The sequence below is a fragment of the Cylas formicarius genome, unplaced genomic scaffold, assembly GCF_029955315.1.
Source record: "Cylas formicarius isolate icCylForm1 unplaced genomic scaffold, icCylForm1.1 PGA_scaffold_7__23_contigs__length_41026272, whole genome shotgun sequence".
Lineage (NCBI taxonomy): Eukaryota > Metazoa > Arthropoda > Insecta > Coleoptera > Brentidae > Cylas > Cylas formicarius.
In genome coordinates, this window is record NW_026844352.1 from 5,867,345 (window position 1) to 5,895,319 (window position 27,975).

The following is a 27,975-nucleotide window of genomic DNA, read 5'->3' on the forward strand; positions in this document are numbered from 1 at the left end:
TACATTTTTGATTTTACGTTGCAATTAACATGTCTTTTGTGAATGTACATATGTATGCATGTACGTAATACTGTATAAAAAAAAATTTTGTAATAAAAATTAAATAATTTACATAAATACATAAATTCAAGTAAAATATTTTATAAATGTCTCTAAGTCGATCTAATCTAAACTATTATTTTAAAAACATTCGAGAAATCTCGTTTATTCGAAATCACTTTGGTCCACATTACTTCGGATAATCTGGACTGTACTGTATATGAATACATTCTTTTGTATTGCGTATTGTATAATTGCAACTATATCAATAATAAATATATGTATATAAAAAATTTAGTCTTCAGAATAGTTTCAATTTTTGCTATCAGTATCAACCAGTGATATAATTAATGATATATTATTTTAATAATTGTTTTCAATAGTGACAAGAAAACGGTAAATACAACAGTTATAAAGATTCTTAGGATGGACAATTTAAAAATATTTTAAAATTTACAGGGTGGTTCAAAAAGTATGTCGAATAAAACATTCATTTTTTCTAATGGAACAACTTTTCTGTTAATAATTAATAATCCATACCTAAACCTAATAGTTTTTCTCATATTCTAATTTTTTTTTCAAAAAATGTTTTTCACACTTGCAGAAACGTTACGATAAAGACATTAAAGAACACATTTGATATTAGCACTATTTAAAGATGACGTAAAAGATATATGCAACGGAAATTGAATTAGATACTACAAGGTAACTTTTTTTTCAAAGAAGCTTCCACAGGCTACTGTAATGCTTTTTACAAAACTTCTGGGTTCCTCCTGCGTTGGTTTTTGCTTAGTCGAAATTGCTGACGTTTCGCCAATCATCCTGTTGGCTTCTTCAGAGCTTGACTGAAACTTTAGGAGGAGCAGGAGGAATCCAGAAGTTTTGTAAAAAGCATACTACAAGGTGTTCAAAATAAAATGATATATTTGGATTATTTTAAATTAAATGAAGTTTGAAAAAGTCTAGTTTTCGTCTTGGAAAACTTCAGCTACAATAATTTACTAAATGTAAGCAGTCACGATATAAGAATATAACAAAATTGACTATTTAAAAAAAAAAAATAATCTGGGATGGTGTTTGAACCCGAGACCATCAGCGTCGTACCCGACGCTCTCATCCACAGATCTACGCAGCGTTAAAAACATAAAATTATTCGCTATAAATACAAACTATTTATTGCCGGTATTAGCATTTTCGCGTATTTTCTACATGCCAAAACTGTAAATGCAAAATATTGGCCATCCGTTACTATAACAAAGTTATAAGGTTATATTTCATTTCAACCAAACGCTTTCTAGCCCGTATCTCGCACACCTTGTATGATAGACGAAAACGGTAAATGGAAAAACTATAGCTCTCTAGGCGACCTAAGAGACCATTCAAACCAAACGGTGCGTTTTCGACGGTTTCTCAATCAATGTCAATAATTTACTTCGAAAAACCACAATTTTCAGTTATTTGCTCATAACCACGACAATCTGTATATCATTAAGTCAGCCATATTTTTGAGTTATTGCATTAAATCTTCCGCGTCTTCTGGTTCAAGAATTTTTCCGATCGGACATACCGGGTCCGAGAAAATATATATATATTTTTTTTAAATACTTCGGATCTTCCGATCCCGCCCACTTTCAATAGATTCCATCCGGGGGTGGAACTCTAAACTTTTCCCCAATTTCAACTCGATAGCTTGAAATTTCAGACCGTGGTGTTCCGTAGCGATTTTTCGAGCAAAAACCGATTATAGCCGACAAAATGGCCGTCGAAAACTGATCGGCTCAATATTTTACGGAATGCTGCGCATCGCCCAGTTCTAGCAAGGAAGAAAATTCGAAACCGGTAGTTCTACCCGTTCGAACGTTATAAGCCTTGAAACGCTTCTCGCAGATCTGTCACGGAGAACAGAGAACAGAAACTTTTGAAAAAAAATGAGCTTTGTTTTGCGTTTGTTGTAATGTTAACAAAGTGATGATAAAGGAATAATAATAAGATTCCGAAAGGTTCATATGACGTCATGTATTACATATCATAACCTCTCTTTTCCCTTAGCCTTATACTGTAAGGCACGTTGTGTATGGAATTGGTGTTGGGGCACTTCTTCTTCGCCAAAATGTCCCGTACCAAGCCCCTCCCGTATTCGGAGAATCTTTTCTGTTCCAGCCACTCCTTGAATATTTTCTCGGTGGATGGGATGTTATTGTTCAAGTATTGTCGCACTCTTCCCCATATGTTGTCTATATTAATTTTCGCCAGCCAGTAACGGGGAATCATTAAGCAGCTGGTGTGAGTTTGAGCGACGATCCGTCGCCTATCTAGTTTTTCCCCGATATTGAACACAGCGCCTTCGGTTAGCTCGCCCACCTGGAAAACCTAGTGGTTATTTATTTATTTAGTAATCAACAGGCTTACAGCCAATAACAGATTACAATCAATCAACAGTTAGCAAACGAAAAAAAGAGAACACATGCGTACGGCAAATAGTTTCATATATGTGCTAAACTAACAAACTAACATGCTATTTTTTAATAGTTAATTAGACTATAAGTTATGGTATAACAGTAAATTGATAAACAACAGTAAGGAAAAAAGAAATATGAGAGATATTAGAGTCTGTTTAAAATTATAGTTCGAAAGTTGCAGCAACCAACTTGAAAAATGTCCACATCACGCAGTTCACTATTTATTAATTAGACATTCTGTACAATACATTATTTTGTCCTAGATTAGTGTAAGTTCTAGAGGAAGTTCAAAAATAATATCATTCATTGTTACTTTTGAAAATCGATGAAATCGAATTTTCGAAAGTATCTGCGCTCGCATGAAAATTTTATATCTCGATAACGGTGAGTCTTACGGGATCGTCGTTGGTACAAAAATGATCACCATCGAAAAATTTTTTTTTTGTTTGTCCGTTCTCCGTTCTCGTCTATTGGTTTTTCCTGAATAACTTTCGAACCGTTGGAGCTACAAAATAGAATTTTGCCTCCTTTTTAACCCTCCACGAGGCACAAAAGCTTATAAGATATGGCCCTGGTCCGACGCCGGTTTTTTTTAACCTTGGTATGGGGGGTCGGGAAGTATTTAAAAAAAAAATAAAAATCGCGTTTGCAAGAGTCTACAAAAACGACGATTTTTTAAAAACCGTTTACAAGATCGAAAAAATTCTTGAACCGAAAGACGCAGAGGAAACGACTCCATAAACTTTCGTTCTTGATAATTTTTCAAAAATATACAGGATGCGCCGCAAATTCAAAAAAACTGAAAAATGGGTCCCCCTATTATTGAAAATTGGCAATAATTTCAAATCTGTGTTTTAGATGCCAGTTCCTTTTACATGACGATATAGCCCATATAGATGTATTTACGGTTTTTAAGTATTGTACAGGGTGTTCGCGATATTCCGTGCAACATTAAAAAACATAATAAATGCTCCAAATTTGCAGCTACCGACTTCAGACTTGGGAGAGAAGTTGAAGTCTGAACCCGCATCTAGACTCTATAAATTTGAAGCAATAAAATAACGCGAAGTATTTTTTTTTAATTTTTGAATTTTTTTTGCGGTTATTTTGACATCCAGAAAAACAGCTTTTCCTTCAATAGCATAATCTTGAAGAACAATTGGCTCGGATTGTAGTATTTCTGCTGCTATAAAGTCTTCATAGGAAAAAATATTGGGATTCATAGGAAATATGCCCGTTGCTTTGAATCCAGCTGTTTTCACCAGCGAAGCAGTATCATAAGGTGTTATTCTTTGTGAAAATTGTCTCTCCATGAATAAATCGCATTCTTTTCTATATGCATGCTATGGAATGTATGGAGTGGAAGAGATAGCATATGGACATTGTTTTCCTTACAATATTCAAAGATTCCCTGACTCTGCTGCTGCGGGATGTGTATTCTGTTCAAGCCTTTTTTCCATGAAACCTGGTTCGACACTTATGATACCCCGGAAAAAAGTTGGGTTGACTCAACTGATAAGTGTAAAACAAACGTGCCATCAAAAAGAGGTAAAAGAATAACTATTTTGCATGCTGGCTCTAAAGATGGTTGGATTCCAAATGGACTTTTTCTGTCTGCGAAAAATATTAAAGATTTTTCTCTGGATTACCGTGTAGACACCACCCCTAATTTATTTGAAAGTTGCTTTAAAAACAAACCAGTTCCAAACATTCCTCCTAATAGCGTAATTGTAATAGACAATGCAAGTTATCAAAGTAGTTAACTCCAATGTTCTCAAACTTATAGAAACCGAAGTTTTTAACATCCCTCCACAAAGTTGGCCAAATTCTGTTAAACATGTAGAAAAAGCAGAACAATCGTATATCCATATTGCAAATAATATAGAACAAATAATAATTAGAACAATCGATGATAGCGATAGTGATACTGATATATTATGTGAATAATTTTAAGTAATTTAAGTAAGTAATAAAAGTAATTTGTAATTTTATTTCAGATTTAAACATAAATACATACATAAATAAATAAATATTGTTTAGTATATTTCCTTACAAAACCAAAAATAATTAAATACTAAACAAAGTACGGACCTGTTAGCCCATATTTTATTCTTACAGCAGTTTCTTATATCTATGAACAGACTTTACCTATTCCATGGTTACTCATTTGTGATTTTTGTGTTAAATTTTTATAAATTAACAAATTAATACATATATGTTTGACTGATTAGAACATTAAACTGTTTTAATCTTTATGAACTTTTTTTTTATATCCCTGAAACAAAATGGATTTCTTGGATTTTTTCATTGTCTTTACAACTTACTGCAAATAGCAGTTGGGCCAACACAGCAAAACGCGATAATTTTAAATTTATTTCAGGGAAAAGGAAAATCCTATTTCAAATATAATATATTTGCTTTCAATAAAAGAAACATCTCCTCAGGTTCAAATAACGTCATTTTTTGGTTAGTTTTGATTGGTGACGTCATCGGTAAGTACGATTTTTTACAAAATATTTTATTTTGCTTCTAACTAGACAGCTAGACAGTTAATATACATTTTTTTGAGTTAAGTATTCAATATTGTGTAAACGGGGTGGTCGTAATTTCTATATCCGAACTAGATAGAGCAAAACTGACTTACATGTTAAAACCGCATGGGGATATCTTCACTACTGACCGAGATATTGTTTTTTTATATATTCGGCCCCTGTGAAAATTGCCCATAACTTTTTTATTTATGAAAATTATATGCAACAAGTGTGGTTAATAGCACTTGAGTTTATTACCTAAAAAGTTTACCAAACGTGTTGTATACTATGCTTTTTCTACGATCGTTAGTTTTTGGCTACATTTTCGCAAAACAATACGAATACATTCACTGACATGACCGTCAGAATTGACAAACGTTAAAATTCAAAGCGCGGGAAATGTCTCCGAAAACATCCGATTGCTCCCAAACCCGTGCGGTAAAATCCCGGAAATGTCCGAAGTGGCTCGGATCCGTGGGAAATGAAAGTCACATGGTAAAGTGACGCTTCCACCACGCTAGATCGGTGTATAATTATGTATTTTTCAAAAGGGAGTAGAAAATAGTATATTATGCAAGAAGTGCGGTAAAGGGTATTTGACTCACGAGTATATTTGACACGAGCGGAGCGAAGAGGAGCGAGTTTTTAATAAACGATTGAGTTAAAAAGTTTACCGAACATGTTGCATACTATACTTTTTCGACGATCGTTAGTTTTTGGGTACATTTTCGCAAAACAACACGAATACATTCACCGACATGACCGTCAAAATTGACAAAGGTCAAAATTCAAAGCGTGGAAAATATCTCCTAAAACATATGATTGCTCCCAAACCCGTGCGGTAAAATCCCAGAAATGTGGGAAACGCAAGTCACGTGGTAAAGTGACGCTTCCCGCACGCTAGATCGGTGTATAATTACGTATTTTGCAGAAGGTAGAAGAAAAAATATTTTACCGCACGAGTCTCGGGACATAACCTGTACCTGTATGAAACAAGTTTCGACTTCAGGCACTCTTTCACCAGCGGAAGTGGAACTGCAAGAAATATAATATTAAATTCAAATGGTTTTCGCAAAAAAAAAATTGGGTTACGTTTTTTTCGGCCGAACTTGTTTTCCTCCTTTACTTTTTGTCCCACCAGGTATACACACTTCGTCGTTATTTCCAGAACCGTTTTGTCTATACAGTTTGTATCGTCTACGTCCTTCGACAATATAAGGGCACACGAGAAGATGTTCGATGAGGCAGCAACTCCCTTTGGTGACGAGATAGCTATAGTTCGATAGGCCCATTCCGTCTCCCAGTATAGTTTCACCGGGACTATATGACTAAAAAGTCGCTTAGTCTGTGGTCTGTTATGCAGTGTATCCAGAATAAGAATCACAACATATGCTGGAAATACGGCTTGGGTTAAATTAGGAAAAAGTTTCTTGTCGTTTAGAAACTTTAAAATTTTCCATGGCCTACTGAGGAATTGGACTATACAATAATGCATGGGAAAACTGTACAAAAAACAGAAAAAATCTGCACAGCAAATTCTGTAGATGCAGTAATTATTTCTTATATTTAATTTTAAACGTATTTCCAAATTTACTAGGTTATTGGGTATTGAATTGTAATATTTTACGGCGTTATACGAAACACTGCTTCGAAAAATTCCTGCTATGTCTGTAGTCTTTATTAAAAAAGTACAAAAATGTAGTCCTCTACAAGAATCCATCCTAAGCCCACCAATCTGTTTATAAAAATTAGAAATATGATCATATTTTCTTAAGACACTTTCATTATCTAAACATAAACCATATTCAAAATTACGATAATTAAAATTTGATAAGGTACACAACTTTTTCCTTACGTTAGAAAATAAATTTGATGATCGTATAGTATCTTAAACCTGCTAATGAGAATGTGAATTTCAATTTCAATTTTAATCAAAATTTATCAATTATCCTAACGAAATGTAAAGGAACACAGCTTTTTTCTAATTTAGCCTAAACCGTATCACCAACAGGTACTGAGATTGCCATGCCAAGGTTCATTATGTTGGACACACTGTATATAGGCTATTAACTGAAGAGCAAAGTGTGTCTCAAAGAGGCTTTTATCTTTCGATCCATCCTTGATGCTGTGTCATGCAATACCCACTCGGTATTTCGATAATTGTACTCAAAATACAAGACGCTATATTTTGAAACAAGGTATACTACCCGCATTTGAAGAAAAAATTGCAAAGAACTAAATGCCTGACAACGAAAGCGGCTCTGTAGAGATTTTAACCCAGATTATCCCAAGCATAAAAAAAATAAAAACATACTTTTTCGTGCTGAAATTATTTATTTTGTTGCACTTATACGTTACATGTGTCAAAAAAAATGAAAACTCGAAACATACAAAAAAATATTGGTGCGTAGACAAACCACTGGGAAAAAATAATGTTTTGGGGCACATAAGATGTAACATTATAATTTATACAAAAGAAAGTTCAAATTCGACAGAAAACAACTAAAAGTTTGTTTTCCAAATAGAACTTGATTTGATACAAAAAAACGCCACTGGTAACACCCGGTTTCATTTTTGCTGATATTTTACAAGGCATGAAGTATGTAAGATTTCTTTGACTAATTGTTTTATCAATTTTTAAAAGTAGTCGCAAAGATTTAAAATCAAATCAATCACTTCGTCATCAAAAAACATAAAAAATATTTCAACCGAAGTAATTCAAGAAAACCTATTTTCTAGTTCCTCACTTGATCTGAATTCATCGAATATAGGTGTGTGAGTGTACTCAATCTGACCTTTCTTCCATTTGACAGTAGAAGAAAGCCTGTCGTTTGCAGAAAGCATACATCTTCTTTTGAATTTCAGGGCTGCATCATCTGATGAGGTTTATTAGTTGATGAATTACAGGACTGTTGAAGGACAGCTGTATCATTCGGTGTATGTAACTCGAAAGTTCCAACTATATCAGTTGGTTCCCCAAACGCTTGTAGATTTATGTTTTCGATCATATCTTCTTCGTCAGTCAAGGTATCCACGTCTTGTAGAATATAGGCCGCGTCAATATGTTCTGTAAATATTTTTTCGAGTTATTTTTAGCATAAATTTACAATGAATGGAATGCTATAATACATATGAATACGTAAATCCAAATAATACTTTCATTGTTATTGTCCTCTTCCATCACGATTTCCTCCATAGCCGCCTCTAATTCCTTTTGATTGAAATACTTCGGAAATGCCATATTTTACAAACTGTAACGTTCACTGCACAAGGCACAAACTCATATTAAAGAACACGCTAATTGTTGGATGTTTATTCTACATGCGCTGACTTGCCTAGAGTTGCAGCAACAAAGTTTTTTTTCACAGATAAAACCAGTGGTGCATTCACGCGCCAGTAAATATTTTCAAAAAATAAGACATAATCAATATAGTATTTCCAATGTATGTTTTCTGAAATGTAATCTACGTGTGATAGGTTTAACAAAAATGGCAATACAAATCTAAAATATTTATTTTTACTCTTTTGGATTTGCTTGAAAATATTATACAAATTGATGTACCGCTTTTGTTAACTTTTGAAGTCCTTTCCTTTACACATAAATTAGCTATTTCTACGGCTTTATGTCTTTTAGCAGTGATAATAATAAAATTTCTAAAAGGATGTGCAAAAACATAAAACAACAAAAAAAATCATAAAACATTAACGCACCACTGGGACAAAATGGGTTAAAGAGGTTTTTTTTCTGAAATGAACCTTAGCAGATTTCATTTTACCTTGGTCCTGGATATAATGCTGCACTCCCTCTTTGTCACCGCGTCCCAGTTTTGAAAATAAGAAAACCGATTCATGATCTTGGTAATCTGCTCCCAAGCCTTCCACACCGTTTCCTTTAGCACGATATCAAAATCTTCTTTCTTAATCATCAGCAACTCGCAGGGCACTGAAATCGGAACCCATTTAACATAAGCTACACCGCATTCAATCTTGTAGGTAATTCTTATAAGTTTGATCGATAACAAGTTAGGGATTAGTTTATTACAATTCATGGGAGTAGATGGCAGCTTAGTGAAAATGTTATGGAGTATCATAGGACGAGATCTAATAAACAATTTTCTTGATACTTCCTGAAATGCTGACTGTAGCCAATAATAATATTTATATATTAATTAATTAATATTAATTGTATTATATATTAATATAATAACTATTAATTAAATACAATTAATAAAATTGAATAATAATTAATATTAATATATTTGATACTCTACAAAATTTCTGTTGATTTAAACATTATTTTTAGTAGCAGAAGAGCAAAAAATCTAAATTTAGTAACAAAGTCTAAAACAATACTTAAGTCGACTTATTTTTGGAAGAGCTCTGCTTCTTGACCGAAAAATTTCGTTCAGTGAAAAAAAATAAATAAGAACTAAAAGTTCAGATTTTCACGAAATTATATATTTCCACATGACAATTGTTTCGACAACACCGCGTCTTTATCAAATGTAATATTTACAAACTACCTGGTACTATATACACCGAAAAATGACAATAAATCCTTAATTAATGTTGTTGTGAGAATTTAAGTTCAATAAAGGAGAGGTATTTAAATCTAAATGATCGTTAAGCAATACATTTGAATGTCTTATTTTGTTAATCTCCATGGCTTCCAATAAATTTAATTTTCTGCTTTTTGTGGCTGTATCTAAAATACCAAAATTATCGTAAAAAATTTGTTTTTCTGTGTTTAAGTGTGTACCATAATTATAACCTAGACTATTGTTTTTAAACGCTCTTTTATGCTCGTTAATGCGTTTCTTGAAAGATCTACAATCTAAATTTTAGGACAAGATACGCATTTTAATCTGTAGACAACATGAAACAAGCTGAAATTGGTTTCTAATATGTTCCCAAAACAATTTTTTTTAACAAATGTCTACAAAATAAACTTTTTCCCAAGTTTATAAAATTAAAAACAAACAACAGAAGTCCCGCTGTAAGGCAAGACAAGATCCAAGGCCAGACGAAATGGATGAAAGAAAAACGAAGACACGAGTACAGAAAACGGGATACAAACAACAATTATGTAAAGGTAATGCATTTTGAATTGTCTTATAGACTTAATCCCCTACAATTATAGAGTTCGAACAGACATTTCATCTATCATTCATAAAAAGTTTCTTAGACAAAAACTAAAGTTAGTATACAAATTAATTTCTAATACAAAAATATCTAACAGCAAGTCAGTTATTACAAAGTATACCAACCACCAATATTACAACAGGTTCATAAACTGAACAGGCACAACATTTTCTAAAAATGGAGTTGAATTTCTAGAAAAAGATTTCAACTTTAACTTACAGCATTCGTACATTACACACATATTTACACGTGCAGATAAATGGAATATATTTCAAAAACCAACAATTTCCTTAAACCAGAATTTTTCCAAAGTATCAAACACGATCCTACCGAGTTATATCAAAGACAAGTCAAGGAAGTAATTACTAACTAAACACCATTTAGTGATAAAGACAAGTATTTTTTAACAAGTATGAATCCACAACCGCCTTTATTATATTCTTTAGTTATATTACATAAACAAGATATGCCACAAAACTTATTTCTCAGTGTTCCACCTATGGATGTGATAGATTTAGTAGATTTCACCCAAAGTCGGAAACAGGATAACCCATTGGTGAAACAAGATTTATCAGATTGCTTACTAGTATCTTTAGACCAAAATTATTTTGAATTTAATGGACAGATTTACATCTCTAAGGAAGGTTTGATTATTAGATCCAGTTAGTCCTTTGTTAGCCGAGATTTTTATGGATAATTTTGAAAATATCATACCAGAACATTCTTTAAGCAAAATTTTTCTATGGTGGTCTAGAACGTGGATGACGTCTTTGCTTGCTTTGTTGGAACGGACAGACAAACAAGATTTATTAGATTGCTTAGTAGCATCTTTAGACCAAAATTATTTTGAACTTAATGAATGGATTTACATCTCTAAGGAAGATTTGATTATGGGAAACCCACTTTGTTAGCCGAGATTTTTATGGATTTTTATGATAAGTTGTCTGTGGTGGTATAGATACGTGGATGATGTCTTTGCCTGGTTTGTTGGAACGGACAGACAATTGAATTCTTTTTAAATTACATTAACTCATTACATAATCGTAACCTCATAAACCCTCAAACACGAACACGGTCATATATAACAGCTCAAATCACCGTTATACACACAAAATGGCTGCATTTCACTCTTCTATATACAGGCTCCTTAATACGCCAATCTCAATAGAAACTACAACAAAGAACTTAGTATCATTAAACAAATTGCACTGAACAACGGCTACAATCCGTCCATTATAGATAAAATTATAAATCAAAAACCAATGCAGACAACAGTAAACTCTATTTATCCGGAACCTAATACTGAACACCAACAATTTGAAACAATTACATACATAGGAGAACCCAGTGAAAAAGTTCTAAAACATTTTTCAAAATGTGGTTTAAAAATAGCTTTGAGAACTAACAACACAATAGCAAAATTTTTAAAAAACAACAAAACTAAATGTCCAAAATCACAAAAATCAAGGGTCTACAGTTTGACATGCGGATCTTGTCCTAAAATTTAAATTGGACAAACAGGTGGATCCTTCAAGAAACGCATTAACGAACATAAAAGAGCGTTTAAAAACAATAGTCTAGATTCTAATTATGCTACACACTTAAACACAGAAAAACACATTTTTGACGACAATTTTGATATTTTACATACAGCCACAAAAAAAAGAAAATTAAATTTATTGGAAGCCATGGAGATTAACAAAATGAGACATTCAAATGAATTGCTTAACGATTAATTAGATTTAAATATCACTCCTTTATTAAACTTAAATTCTCACAACATTAATTAAAGTTTTAATGTCATTTTTCGGTATATATAGTAGCAGGTAGTTTGTAAATATTACATTTGATAAAGACACGGTGTTGTAGAAACAATTGTTATATAACATTTCGTGAAGATCTGAACTTTTAGTTCTTATTTATTTTGTTAAATGGATTTTCGTCAAGTAAAAGCCACCTCAGTTCAATTTAAGTTCAGTGCCTTTCTCGTATATTGTCGTATATGGTCGAATTTAATGACCAGCACAAATCTTGATATCTGCGTTCTATTTCGTTTTTATATTGGTAGAGCTTGCTTTGCTCCTCACTCACGGTACCATGAATTTTGTACAATGTCTTTATAATTTGCATACTTTTTTCCTAGAAAACCATTTATATAATCAGTAAATATAATCATGGAACTTTTTCGTCACCTAAAAAGCCTCCTGGAAAGATCCTTAAGTAATCCTAAGTCTCTCACTAAGTCATTTATGCTCTGAGTTAAAATAACTGTGTGGTTATCACCAACTTCATCTATTTCGTGTAAAAAGAAACTGGTGGCATCTTCTTCTAATTGCTAACTTGAGATTCGAATAAACAAAGTTTTCCAAATTTTTAGTATTATATCCACCACCAGAAATAGCCGGACTCGTAGTCAATATGGTGATTTGTTGGTTTTCTGCATATCATAGGTATATGTGGCGTCCAATTTTTGCTTTGATCACAGTCTTTTACCTTAACATTAGCGCAGCGTAGTTTTTAAACAGGGGTGTAATTTTACGTCTACATTTCGTGACCACAAAAGAACCACACAACATAGTGAAACGTATCTGGAATATTTTTAAAATAGATGTAGCTGCACAGTGCTCAATAACCTCACGACAACACATATTTTACTTTCGGGGATTCCCCGCTAATATTCTGTTAATTCACGCAAAGTGTATGCCAGTGGCGTAGCAATTTTAATTTTTAGAATCTTACGTAATGCTCCTATTTTTAAAACCCTAAATACGACATCTCAAAAATGAATCCAAGAATAGTACGTGATAGAAAAAAAAAATTTTTCTATTGGCTCGTTGTCTAGTTGATCTATTGTTGGCCTGTGTAACGAACGTTCATTTAGGTCACTTATATTAAAAAAAAAATACAAAATTTATTAAAAAAAATCAGTCTTAAGGAAATTATAAAAAGGTATATGGCATAAAAAGCTATAGGGAAACTCTAATATGGTGTTCCATCAGACGTCGCAAATGTTGTAAATTTGAAATTATTCTTTTCACAGAAGTATTTTAGCCAAATTGTATATTGCATTTGCAGGACATGTATTAAGGAATTATAAAAATTTTTAAAGTTCGCTTGTCATCGAGAAGTTGATAGTTTTCCTTTGATGAAATACTGTTTTTAGTAATATAGAAAGAAGTCTTCACAAAGACGAAACATAAACAACGAACCAATATTGCCCAACTTTCGTGAAAAATTAAATATAAAAAAATTCAAAGGACTTTTCACCCACTCTTACTAAGTAATCATTTCGGACCAACTCATACCACCATGTATGTAAGTCTAGAATCGTTGCTATTGCAATTATTGGGTAAACACCATTTTTCTGTTGAAGAAACACTTGGAAAGCCATCTTAAAAAAGTGTATCATAGATGAAAAGGGTATAGAGTGGGCTGTTTATCTTGGTACACTACGTTATCTCAGAAACTATAGGGGATGGAGCTAAAACTTAAAAACAAAAGTTAATTGGGGTATTACAAACCTTCAATTTATTTTAATGTTGTCTATACAGGGTGTTTACCTAGTACATTACTTCGTTTTTGAATTCTATACAAAATTCTAGGCCCGTTTTGTGAATAATATTCCATACCTAAACATAAAATGTCATTATGAAATGAAATTAAAAAATCTGCCAAAAAACTTCTTTTTTTTTTGTAAAGGAAACAACCTACTTTAATAATCTTGTCATATATTTTTACTTTTTCAAATATTTAATTTTGTTTGTCTATCACAAATAATATACAACTGCCATATAAGTTCAGTAGTATAAGGTGGCTATGACGGCGTGCGAACAAAACAAATGCTAGAAAGCTTTCTCCTTCGACGCGTGTTTTGTTGTTGATTACTGGAATAGGATAGGTTAAAAAGTTACATATAGAACAATTAAAACTGGATCCCGGCTCTTAGACAAAATTTCCATTAAGGAGGCGAAAAGAAAAAAAAAACTTCTACAGGATTTACCAACACATCAACTTAGATTTTTACAATCTTATGGAGAGACACTTTTCAGAAAATATTTTTGCCAATATTATTTGGACAGATAAGTCCATATTCACAACCTCAACTAAAATTTATAATGGGAAAAATACCCATTACTGGAGCAACAAGAATAATAAAAGAAAAAGAAAGTTTCAAGATCACGTAAAACTTCTGTCAAAGTATGGTGTGCCATCATAATGGCAGCATATATGGCAACAGCAGTCTGACTATATAAAGTATATAAATATAACGAGTAAAATTATTAGGCATGTGCAACCTTATATAAAATTGCTTTAATTTTTAATGCTAAATATGGCAAGATTATATAAATAGCTAGTTTCTATTTAAAAAAAAAGTTTTTTGGTAGGTTTTTCAATTTCATTCTTAATATTATTTTTCGCGTACCCCGTATTAATATGTATGGAAACTTCTGATGAAATCCACTATTCGAGTCTTTTGTCTACAAGAAAACAATAAAAGTGAACAAGTGAAACAACAAGAAAAGAAATTGGCAGATATTTTAGCTATTGCAAAAGTCATTTTTCGCATAAAAAATAAAAAATGTCAAAAACGATTAGACTTTGGTATAGAACATTATACATAAAATATGTATATAATTTTGTATAGAATTCAAAAATGAAATAATGAAGTGAACACCCTGTATATACAACATTTTAATAATAATATAATAATGTTTAGTAATAAATTTTAACAAAAGTATCGGTTAATGTCAACAAGTAAAAAAAAATACCTTAGAACACTAAAATACAAACTTTAAAAATATATGCGTACAAACATACATCAACAAAAGAAAAGAAAAAAAACACACACACACACACACACACACACACACACAAGGTATATCGCACTGAAAGATCAGCATTACTACAATCACAGTATTCATCGACAGAATAAAAAACATTCTTATTCAAATTGAGATTTAACTTTTTCTTAAACAAACGGACAGGCAACATCTGTCTGACGGACAAAGGCAACTTATTATATAGTTTTATTGGTAAAATTATAGGGCTGTTAGCTACTTTGGCTAACTTATGACTGCAAATTAAGATTAGCTCTAAAATTGTAATTGAGATGTTCCAGACTCCTAGATGATATTACCACAGCATGCAAAGAAACATAATAGTCTGGGAAAGAATCAGATATATCACTAATAAATATTATAAATAATAAAGGTCCCAGTATGCTTCCCTGTGGGACACCGCTGGTGAGTTCTTTAGATGAGGATCTAATCACAGAAGTATCGCTTTTAAGCACAACTCTTTGGTCACGATCCTTCAACAACTACTCAATCCAGGCGTAACTATTCCCCCGTATACCGCAATTATTTAACTTATTCAACAACAAATTAATATCAAGCACATCAAAAGCTCGCTTGAAGTCAAAGAACATACATAATGTTTTATTATTCTGATCCAGGTTCGAGACTATTTGATTATATAAGGAAACAGTCTTGAGTAGATAATCCATTGCGAAAACCAAATAGAGAATTCGAGAAAAATTGCTCCTTCTTTAGAAATGCATCGAGCCGCACTTAAAACACTTTTCGAAGATTTTGGATTGAAGTGATATTCTACAGTAATTAGAAATTAAGTGGGTGTTGTTGTTGTGCAATGTTTTAAGGCTGAGGGAAATACACCTTCTGAAAAATACAGATTAATCAAAAAAGTAAGAGGTTCGACCATAAAATCTGTAACACGTTTTATTAATGAACAGGGTATTTCTGAATCTTTTTTGTAACTGACGAAATAATGCATCGAAGGTCAACACCCGTAAAAGGTACTAAGGATAGACTTCGACTTGAATATTTTTTATGAGTTGTTTGTGTTGTTGAAGGCTTGTAATACACCAAATAACTTTTGCATTTAACTTTTGGCTCCATCCTCTATAGTTTCTGAGATAAGGTCGTGTCTCAAGATAAACGGCCCACCCAATACATATACCTAATTCATATAGAGTAAACATCAAATTTTTACAAAAAAAAAATAGGTTTTGACTTTGCATAATTCAAAATAACACACTTTATTGTCATGTCATGTTTACTGCTGTGCCCAAGGTCTGCACCAAGATGTCAGAACTTTTGTTATTTGAGTTAACTATACTATACTATACTATGGTCGTGGGGCCTTCCGAATATTTACCCAGAACATGCAGGGCCGCCGAGGCAAGATCGATATGTTGTCTTTGTTCCTTACTGATAATCACTTCGATGTGGTATGTATGTCTGAGCATCATGTAAATAGTGAAGACGTTCTAAAAAGTGGAAACTTGAAAATTTAATCCTGCAGAGTTACTACTGTAGGAAAAGCACTACCAAAGGTGGCTGTGCAATATAAGTAAAAAATAATATTAAGTGTGAAGCATTAGATCTTGATAAATATTGTGTCGATTTGCATTCCGAAATCTGAGGTATTGTGTTCCCTACAATCGATACAGTGGTTAAAAGTGTTGATCGTTCTGGTTCAAAGGGTGTTTTTAATACCTTTTACAACATACACCCTTTCGGCCAAACACGAATTTCAGATCAACATATGTTTTTTATCTACTTATCTATGTTTACGTTTTCTGTTAAATTTTAGATTCTATCGTTTTTACACTTTATAATTTATGTATTGTACTATTATAGTGTATGTCTATTGTATATTTTGTCATATTGCTTACACGCATGGAATTTCTCTATTTTCTATCTTAAGCCTCTGTTTATACGATTTATTTATCCACAACCACAAGTTGTCAACGTAAATCTGTCTTTTTCTATTTGTACTACTGACTCGCCATTCGCCTATCTATACAGCAGCTGCAGTAGCAAGCGACTCTGCTCAGAACATCACATAACCAATGCACTTAACGATGTCCAAAACGTTCGAGGACAACTAAACAAAACTAGCCAAAATACTTTAACTCTTGACAATCAGGTTCTTAACATTAAATTCGTACTTGTGGTGGTGATTGTGGCCGTTCTGGATATGCCGTGGATCAAAGCGACTTCGCCAAACATGGTGCCCGGGCCAACAGTACCGTGTTCCGCTTCCACCCATTCCTTTAGCATTTTGTCGTAAGTTGTAATGGTCACAAGGCCCTCTCCCGACAGCAGGAAATACAAAGCTGAAACAGAACAGTATACCAAAATCACAGCGCAAAAAAAAGGAACTGGGAAACAATTTTAAAAAAGATCGAAGCCCGGTCGTTAATTTCGTTAGTAGTTATATCTTAACATATTATGATACACGCTGAATATATCTTATTAATAGAAATCTACTTTGGCTGATTATATTTGACAAATAGATTGATAGCAGATACTCGAAGGGAAGAGAGACTATCATGGCTACGAAATAATAATAATAAACTGTCTTTATTGAAAATCAAAATATCACAATATAAGTAACAATACAAGAGTGGCGACATTTACAATTTGCGCTCTTCCATGTAACCACAAGAACAACAGCACCAACACGCCAACAAAATACACACCCGCATATACATCGTAAACACAAGAAATAGACCCACATTATAAACTCATACGCTTTTGCTAGTTACGGGCGGTTCTAATAAAGAATATTAACGTTATTAATATTAATTTCATTAAATAATTAACTGCGTTATAGCTAACAGATCTCTGGAAAGTTACCGAAGTGTGTCTAGGAACGCAATATCTTAAACAATGACGGGTGTCTCGATTATTAATATCATTTCCTCTACATAGTTTATCAAACAAGTACGACGGGGCTTATTGGAGTTTAGTAAAAAAACAAAAGTGGCTAACTGAACTTTATCTCGGTCCTCCAGCTTGAGCGCGAGAATCCGAACATCTGCGTTTTGTTAGTATTAAATGAGAGGTTGTGAGCCGCAGATACCTCGGCAATTATTTTTAGATCTAAATTATTGTTGATAAAGGCATTTAAAGCTTCACTAGCAACAAAAGATAAATATAACTAAGTATCATCGGCGTATTGATGAGATTTACAAAATTTAAGAAAAGTAGAGAAGTCAACTGAGAACAGAATAGGTCCCAGAGTACTCCCCCGGGCAACACACTTCTCCAAAACAATGGAATCTGAATGAGTATTTCCTTTAACTACCCTTTGGTATCTCTGACCAAGACAATTTTGAAAAAAAGAAAGACAAGAGTTTAATTTAGAATCCGCTGCTTTCAATAAATCATCAGTAACATGAAGCAAGCCAGAAGTAGTGCTGTGAAGGGGTCGAAAACCAGAGTGTTTGGGAGGATTTTGTTATCGCATAGGAACTGACGAAGTTTTTTTTTTTCAATAATCTTTGAGGTGGTTGGCAGCAAACTGATCGGTCGAAAATCGTTAATGCCACTTGGACACTCTTTCTTTGGGACTGGTATAACGTTCGCTTGCATCCATGAGTCTGGAAAAACACTTGTTAACAAGGAAAGTGATATGACCGACTAAATGTGGAGTAATCAAAAAAATCATTTTTATATCAATATTGTCTGAGTCATGAGCGTTAGTTTTAATACCAATTAAAGTTTTATTAACTTTCTCAGGGTAAACTGTAGCAAAACGGAATGAATTACAACCAAATTGTTTATTAATTTTGTCAATCCTCAAAACTGCCCAGCAACGGCAACATCGCGAGCACCGTAAAAAAAGGTTGCCTGCAAAAAAGGGATCGGCGCTGCCGACCCTTAAGAGAGACCACGGGACGCTGGGTCTCGACATTACAACCCGTGCCAGCAAACGTTAAGCTTCGTTATTCATTTTCATATGTTTTTTCCTTTGTTTGTTAGTTGTAACAGTTTGTTAAGTTGTAAAAGTTAAAAAATAAAGTTATCGAAAAATACAGTCCACTCAATCGAACAAGAATCAGCGCAGCAAATAACGTGGACCTACGTTAAAACCCACCATTTTGGTCCTTCGAGCCGGATTGAAATATCGTTTAGAAGTCTTCTAGTCCCAGCGAGTGGAGAAGACAAACATTAGAGGTTCCTGCGAAATTACGTCGAATAGAATTGAAGCGAGTACAGCGGTTGGCAACCAGCAGACGGCAGGTGTCGACAAAAAGCAAGTAGGTCCATTCCATTTTCCAAAAATTCCATTTCACTCTCGAATATTTTCAATTTATTAGTTAGTTTTTTCCTAGTTTGTCATTCGGATTTGTACGTGCGCAGTATTAAATTTCGAGAAAAATGACGGAAGCTAACGAATCATTAAACGCGAAATCTCTCATAAATAAAAGGGGTATTCTAAAAGCTAGGCTAACAAAATTCGAGTCGCGAATTTCCCAATTTGAGCAACAAGAAATATCTTTATCCGAATTAAAATTACGCCTAAAAAAGATAGAAGAAACATGGGAAGAGTTCGATAAAATTCAATCAGAATTAGAAATACTAGATGCTTCGCAAGTCAACGAACGCGATGTATTTGAAGACAACTATTTCAGGGTAGTTTCTAAAGCTTCTACAATGACAGAGTCACTAGAAAAGCTTGCGATGGCAAGCAGACAAACCGAAAGTCCAATTCAACAAGTAAGCAATTCTAATAATGTACTTCCAAATTTACCAACAATGAATGTTCCATTTTTTTCGGGTTCTTACGAGGGTTGGATACCATTTTTCAAAATATATGAGTCAGTCATACATAACAGAATCGATCTGTCAAATGTTCAAAAATTTTACTATTTGCAGTCATATTTGAAAGGTGAGGCAGCGCAACTCTTACACTCATTAGAGCTAAGCGAAACTAATTATGACGTCGCGATTGAACAAAAAAATGTTAATTCACAATCATATGAAAAATCTTTTTGATTTAGCTCCATTGGGACACTCCAATAATATTCGTAACAATAAGCAAATTAGATAATCAAACTCGCAAAGAATGGGAAGCTTCCACTACCAAGATAACAAGTCCGAAACTAGAAGATTTATTGAATTTTCTTAAAAATAAATGTCAATTATTAGAAACAATAGACAATAAATCTGCTAGCAAGGACAAAACGCATTCTCACGTTGTAACTAATAACGAAAAGCATTCAAACCAATCCAAATTTAAATTCAGATGCTCTTTTTGTAAACAGGACACGCATGTCACATATAGGTGTCGCAAATTGCTTGCCATGTCAATCAAAAAGAGATTAAGCGAATTAAAAAGGGCTCAAATATGCACAAACTGCTTGCAAATCGGCCACAGAGCGGATGATTGCAGGGGAAAAACATGTCAAATTTGTAATAAACGCCATAACACCATGTTGCATGATCCTGACTTTAAACTCGAAATCAAAATAAATGAAAATGTCAAAAACAACGAACCACAAATCGATAATATAAGCGAAGACAAAACGGTCGCCTTAACATCCAATTTTTATTTGCCAAATAAAAATCAGGTATTATTAGCCACCGCGGTTATTAAAGTTCTTGACAGCGACAATAAATTTATTTCCTGTCGGGCGCTATTAGATTCAGGGAGTCAATCTAACTTTTGCACTAAAGAATTTTTTGAGCGACTTAAGTTACCAGGGAAACGTTTGGACCTGTCAATTTCAGGTATAAACGGATCACCCTCCAACATCTGTTGTCAAGTGGATACGCAGTTAATTTCTACTGACAATAAATACCAGGCATCGTTGCCACTTCTAGTTGTCGACCAGATAACATCTGAATTGCCACAATATTCTTTCGATGTTACTAGACTAAGTATTCCAAGCCATTTACATTTAGCTGATGATTGCTTTAACATTTCTCAAGGCATTGATGTTTTACTCGGCGCAACTATATTTTTTGACATTTTAAATTATGGTCAAATGAAACTGGGAAAGAAAAATCCCATATTGCAAAATACAAAACTTGGATGGGTGTTAGCTGGTCCAATGCAATGTAACGGCTTTGACAATAAATCGGATAGTAAATGTTTTCTTAATGTTGACAAGTTAAGTGGACAAATTGAAAAGTTTTGGCAACTCGAAAACGTCGATAATCCACATTCAAAATTGTCTAACGAGGAACTCGATTGTGAAATCCATTTCCGTGAAAATACGCGAGTCAATTCGAATGGACAATACGAGGTAAAATTACCGCTGAAAGATTCTTATGTCGAATTAGGTCAATTACTGCCGACGGCGATTAAACGTTTACATTTTCTTGAAAAGCGGCTAGCCAGGGCACCCGACACAGAGGCTCAGTATATTTCCTTTTTACGGGAGTATGAAAAAATGGGTCACATGACTCGCTTAACTGAAAGGGAAATAAATGAAGCCGCCTTATCATATTATATTCCACATCATGTAGTTTTTAAGGATCAAAGTTGCACCACCCGCGCTCGCGTAGTTTTCGATGCCTCGTGCGTTACCTCAACAGGCTTAAGTTTAAACGAAGTAATGAAATTAGGGCCGAAGGTGCAGAGTGATTTATTTGATATTATTGTCCGAATGCGTACTCACAAGATAGTTCTTACGGCGGACATCGAGAAAATGTATCGGATGGTTTCAGTAAACAAAATTCATAGACCTTTGCAAAGAATTATTTGGCGCGAGGATCACTCGCACGAAATAGCTCATTTTAATTTAAATACGGTTACATATGGACTAAAAAGTTCAAGTTTTTTAGCAACGCGTACACTCAATGAAATCGGGAGAAATTCAACAGATCCAAAAATCCGAAAAATCATAATGGAAGATTTTTATATTGACGATCTTATTTCGGGCGCAGAAAATGTTTCTGACGCGATAAAACTTAAGCAAAATGTTTCGGCTACCTTGTTAAAATCAGGTTTTAATTTACGTAAGTGGAGATCGAATGATCTAAGTGTTCTAGAAAATGATAATTTTAACACAAATTCAGAATTTTGCATAAGGAGCAGCGAGGAGACCAAAACTCTAGGGGTTATTTGGGATCCGATTAGTGATACGCTTTGTTATGCTTTTAATTTATCTATTAATGCCGATCTAATTACAAAGCGAAGTATACTTTCCGGTGTTGCACAATTATTCGATCCTTTAGGCCTCATTAACCCGTGTGTGGTGAAGGCAAAATTAATTCTACAACAACTTTGGCAAATCCAAGCAGATTGGGATTCCGAAGTACTGCAAGGCATAAAAGAAAATTGGTCAAATTTTTTGGAAAACTTGCACTCGTTGAATGACATAAAGATTGATCGCAAAATTTTTAGCCCGGACTACACTAAAATTGCTTTACACGGTTTCTGCGATTCATCCATGCACGCGTACGGCGCATGCATCTATGCATTGTCCGAAAATTCCTATGGGGAAAGAAAATCAAATTTAATTTGTGCAAAATCGAAACTTGCACCTTTAAAAACACAAACACTACCTAGACTAGAATTATCAAGCGCATTACTTTTATCCCAGTTAATGTCGAAAGTAGTACGCATTTTACGAGTCCCAATTTCCTCAGTTACCTGTTGGACAGATTCTATGATAACACTTTCATGGATTAATTCGGAACCGAACAAGTGGAAAACATTTGTTTCGAATCGGGTTTCGGAAATACAAATATTAAGTGAAAATTCATCGTGGAAACACATTGAATCGGAAAATAACCCAGCTGATATTATTTCACGTGGTTTAAACCTATCGGAGTTAAAGAATTGCCAAAAATGGTTTCAAGGTCCTACCTTTCCTATCGAGGAAGAAAGCTCCTGGCCTAAAACGCATATTGTTAATATGCCCGACTTACCTGAGGCGCGAAAAGAAAACATCATTTTATCTTTTACTTTATTAAATAATCTTGGCTTAATAGAACGTTTTTCAACTTATCGAAAATTGATTCGTATCACCGCATATGTATTGCGATTTGGCTACAATTTAAGGCACAAAAAGGCAAGGCGATTTGATACACTGCTTCAATGTGAGCTTGACAATGCAATTACCAAATTATGTATCAATATTCAACATCAAGTTTTTCAGACGGAAATTAAATGTTTAAATTCAAATCAAAACATTCCAAAAGACAGCAAGTTGCTTGCTTTAAGTCCATTTATCGACGAAATTGGTTTACTGCGCGTAGGAGGACGTTTGAAAAATTCTCATCTTGCTTTTAATCATAAACATCCAATTGTTTTGCCCAGCAAACATCATTTCACTAGGCTTTTAATTGAACATTATCACAGAAAATATTTACACGCTGGTACCCAATTTATTCTCGAGAGGATAAGAGAGGATTTCTGGCCGCTGAACGCAAAAAACCAGATCCGCAGCGTTTTGAGAAAATGCATGGTATGCTTTCGTGTAAAACCTTTTAATATAAGTCAACAAATGGGTTCATTGCCTCAACCTCGCGTTACTCCCTCTAGACCTTTTACATTCACCGGAATTGATCTAGCTGGACCTTATTTTACTAAGGCATCCAAAACTCGAACAAAAATTTTGATCAAAACTTACTTGACGGTGTTTGTTTGTTTGTCATCAAAAGCGGTTCACATAGAGATAATTACAGATCTTACTTCTGAAGCCTTTATGGACGCGTTTAAGCGTTTCGTATCCCGTCGAGGACTTCCAAAGCATCTTTACAGCGATAACGCTAAAAACTTTGTGGGTACGAATAACATTTTTCACAAATTCTACGAAAGCGTTGCTCAAACTGCTAGCAATGAAACTCAAAGTAATTATTTCTTGGAAAATCGCATTACTTGGCATTTTATACCCGCGAGATCTCCGCATCACGGTGGAATTTGGGAATCCGCTATAAAGTCATTTAAGAATCATTTACAAAAGGTAATGGGTGAAACAAAGTTAAATTACGAACAACTATATACAGTCGTTGTACAAATTGAAGCTATCTTAAATTCGAGACCTCTCCTTCCCTTATCAAGTGATCCCACGGACCTACAATCTCTGACGCCAGGACACCTATTAATAGGTGGAAATTTATTAGCCACACCTCAACATGACGTAACCGAAATTCCCAGCAATCGTTTGAAAAATTTCCATCAGTTGCAGCAATTGGTTCAAAATTTTTGGAAGCTTTGGAGTCATTCCTACCTCCATACTTTGCAGCAGCGTGGAAAATGGCACGTAAAATGCGAAAACATCAAAGTGGATGCGTTAGTTCTACTCAAGGACGAAAATTTGCCGCCGTTACAATGGTCAATGGGTCGCGTTGTAGCAGTCCATCCTGGAACCGACAACTTGGTGCGGGTGGTTTCCATACGCACAAGGAACGGGATAGCCAAGCGGTCAATCAACAAGATATGCCCGTTACCCGTGGACGAGATCAATATTTCTGCGCTTTGAAGTCCGCTGGACATTTCAAGGCCGGCGGGATGGTCAATCCTCAAAACTGCCCAGCAACGGCAACATCGCGAGCACCGTAAAAAAAGGTTGCCTGCAAAAAAGGGATCGGCGCTGCCGACCCTTAAGAGAGACCACGGGACGCTGGGTCTCGACATTACAACCCGTGCCAGCAAACGTTAAGCTTCGTTATTCATTTTCATATGTTTTTTCCTTTGTTTGTTAGTTGTAACAGTTTGTTAAGTTGTAAAAGTTAAAAAATAAAGTTATCGAAAAATACAGTCCACTCAATCGAACAAGAATCAGCGCAGCAAATAACGTGGACCTACGTTAAAACCCACCAAATATAATTTGCTGACACGAACCCCGGATCATTACTACCAACAGTTCCAAATGAAGTAAAAGCAACATTGAAACTATTAGGTTGGCCAAAATTGTTTTCAAATATTAAAGTAGTCCAAAAATTTTTAGGATCAGCCTTAAATGTACTTTCCAAATATGCCCTTTTCTCGGCTCTCACACAGGAGTTCACAAAATTTCGTAATTCTCTTTACTCGTTTAAAGCAATATATGACTTAAGACGTTTGTATCTTAAATATTGGACAGTGGACTGGAATGCAGGACTCTGTGACACTTCGCAGCGCGGCAATGAACAGATTAATATAGAAACGGAGAACGCCTACGCAGTACATTCTGCAGGGCAATAGAAGAAGAAGAATAGATTGATTGTAAAGAAAAGTTTTATTTCTAAAAGATGTGGGCATCAGTTTCTTTACGTTATTGGGAACAGCATTGTACCCTTTGTAGACCCAGTAGGAAAACGATCTTTCAACCAATGCTTTACGATGTAGGGGACGAGCAATAAGACCCCTATATCGAAGATTTAACGTGTGGACATCAGTTCGGTATTTTATTTTTCAAAGAGACATATGGTAAAAAACAACTACATGAATCGACTTTCCTATATTTGATATATTGTGTTTTCTGTCTTAACGAACTTTTACTCGCTTATTACAAAATGCCGTTTTTTCGTTCTCTCAAGCTTTAAAGAGATGGTATAGCAAGTGTGGAAGAAGGATACAAGGAAATATATTGCATTCACTACTTTTCGCGGTTATTTTGGCATAAGAAAAAGAGGACATACAAGAGCACTTCATGGACTAATATGGAACAATACTCTCACTAAAGAAAGCAAAGAATTTTCCAAAGCAGAATTCAAAATATCACCTTGCATGGAGCAGAAGTTTGGCCAATGAGAACAACGATAAGAAACAAAATAAGAACGATCGAATTGGACATTATGAGAAGATGTCTACAACTTACAAGAACTTACAAAATAATAAGAACTGCAGAAATTTTGCAACGAATGGAAATGGAATGTTCGATAACAAGGAAATTAGAAAACAGAGCATTAGAATGTATGATGGATGATAAGATGGAAGACATATATTGGACATGCGATGATTGATAGAGATCTGAGAGTAGGCGACTGGAATGTAAGAGAACTGTAGTGGATTAAACGGCGAAATCGTAAAGGAAAATACAGAACAAGTATATGGGATAATATACAGGGTGTTCCCTTAAAAACATACACTTCTTACCATTTTGGTATCTCGTAAGAAAATCATTAGTTTTTACCATCCATGTATGATACAGAACTAAATTCGATATAGAAATTTAATTAAAACTTTGTTTTGGTCGAAAAATAAAGAAAATAATTAACCGCTGCAGTACTAGCGAATGTACATGGCGCCCCATTTAAAATTTCAATGTGGATGCTACTTTTTCGATGAAGCGGCAACATCGCAACGTTAAAAACAGAGCGTCGCCGCTCATGGAACTAACCAAATTTTCAGAACAATCCAAGGTACCATCAACCGTGAAACACCCGGTATATCAAGACATACGTGATAAAGTTAGGTCACCTGTGGGTAAATGATCCTGCTTCACGATCACTCGATCCTGAGGGATGTAGACGAAATAGGTCACGGCCGCCAGCTGTTTTTTGACGTGCTAAAAATTTTGAGTTTATCAAATTAGCGTTTGGTTCCAGACAACCAAAACTAACCGGGGGATATCTTCTAAAACACCGCAGTCCTCCGATAGCTCTGTCGAGGATGTGTTTTTCTTCTTCAGTTCGTTCTTCTTTGGGCTTGGTCAAAATAAGTTTCTCCTGGAACGTTAGTTAATTGATCTCGAACCTTTCCCTGGTTGGACCAAGTTATACTTCGACCAAAAATATAGTGCTTTTAGAACCGACCCCTTGATTAACTTTGCCTATTGTTTATTACTCCAAAACCGCAGCCCTTGCCGAGAAGACCCTTACCCGTAATCATTCCAGGACCGTCCTAGCAATTTATTGACCTACACTAACAAGCGGGATATAAGTATGTTTTCAATCTTTTTAGCCGAGCAATTCTTGAAACATGTACTTAAAGAAATTAGTGCAAAGTAACAATTTATTATGTTCTATTTCATTACATTTCTACATGGTATCATTATTAATATTCAAAATATTAAATATCATAATAATAAAGTATCACTTAAAAAATCGTCACTATCGCTACTGTCGTCACATAGTTCAGTGATCAAGTATGCCACTAATCGTTCTCGATAAATATTTTCTTCTTTTATTACTCGTTTTTCACAGTTGTATTGCTCTATCATTAAATTTTGGGCCAGTGTTATTTCTTCTTATATGTGCTTTCAACTCAGACCAAATCATCTCAATCGGGTTATACAATGATACTTGGTTAATCTCGAGATTTCATGTCCGTTTGTTGTGCTATAGAATCGATTATAAATTAATTAATTAATAAATTAAATTTCCAATGTTTTATTTTTAATAATTCAAGTAGTTGTTTTTTCGTGTTGCTCTGTTCAAAATATAAATCATTTTCGTACAGAAATTCTTTGATTTGTTTTTTATTCGAAGAAATATTTGGAATTTCTCTAATTTGGGCTGAAGGATACGAGGCATTTAACCAACACAATAACAGTATTTGACGATAGTTTTGGAAGCAGTTTATTTGAATTTGACGTTTTTGGCAGACAACAATAAGGCACCCTCCACCCAACCATTATTGGACCCAACATGAAGAATTATTATGCGTTTTACGTTTCCTCTAAACACTTACTGTAAAATACTTAAAACGTCAACGCAACAAATGCACTATATTTTTGGTCGTATTATACCCTTGTGGTTAGCGTGCTTTTCTGGATCTTTTTCCTCGTCAATTTCTGGATATTTAGCAGCACGTTTTCGCCGAGAACGTCGTCTATGTCCCCCAGCCAGAACAAATTGGCCATTACCAAACGAACTAAAGCTTTAAACTTCCGCCTAGCTTTCAACGCCTTAGCGGCTTTCTCTTCGGGACTCTGCAGCACAAATCGGAAGATATCATCGAACTTATGGAAAGTGAAAGCCGATACTTGCCAACGTAGCTCTAATTTTTCTCCTGCTAGACATTATCACGGGTGCAGTGTGGTCGAAGTTTATAAGAAACTAGCAGTTAAATAGTAAGGATGTTGAATTTTAAATAGCAAGTAAATTTTTGAC

At 34.3% G+C, this 27,975-nt stretch overlaps 1 protein-coding gene across 1 annotated transcript; it reads right to left on the minus strand.

Moving 5' to 3' along the window:
- Positions 1–1,802: 1,802 nt before the first annotated feature.
- Positions 1,803–27,974, minus strand: LOC132705551 (uncharacterized). The gene is made up of 9 exons (XM_060676198.1): positions 27,853–27,974; positions 27,612–27,794; positions 26,485–26,589; positions 26,342–26,429; positions 17,145–17,312; positions 8,806–8,972; positions 6,122–6,357; positions 6,013–6,064; positions 1,803–2,400 (listed from the first exon to the last, which is right to left on the minus strand). Exons 1-9 carry the CDS (start codon positions 27,883–27,885, stop codon positions 2,059–2,061), a joined length of 1,374 nt encoding a protein of 457 aa, XP_060532181.1. The 5' UTR covers positions 27,886–27,974; the 3' UTR covers positions 1,803–2,058.
- Between the last annotated feature and the right edge of the window lies 1 nt (position 27,975).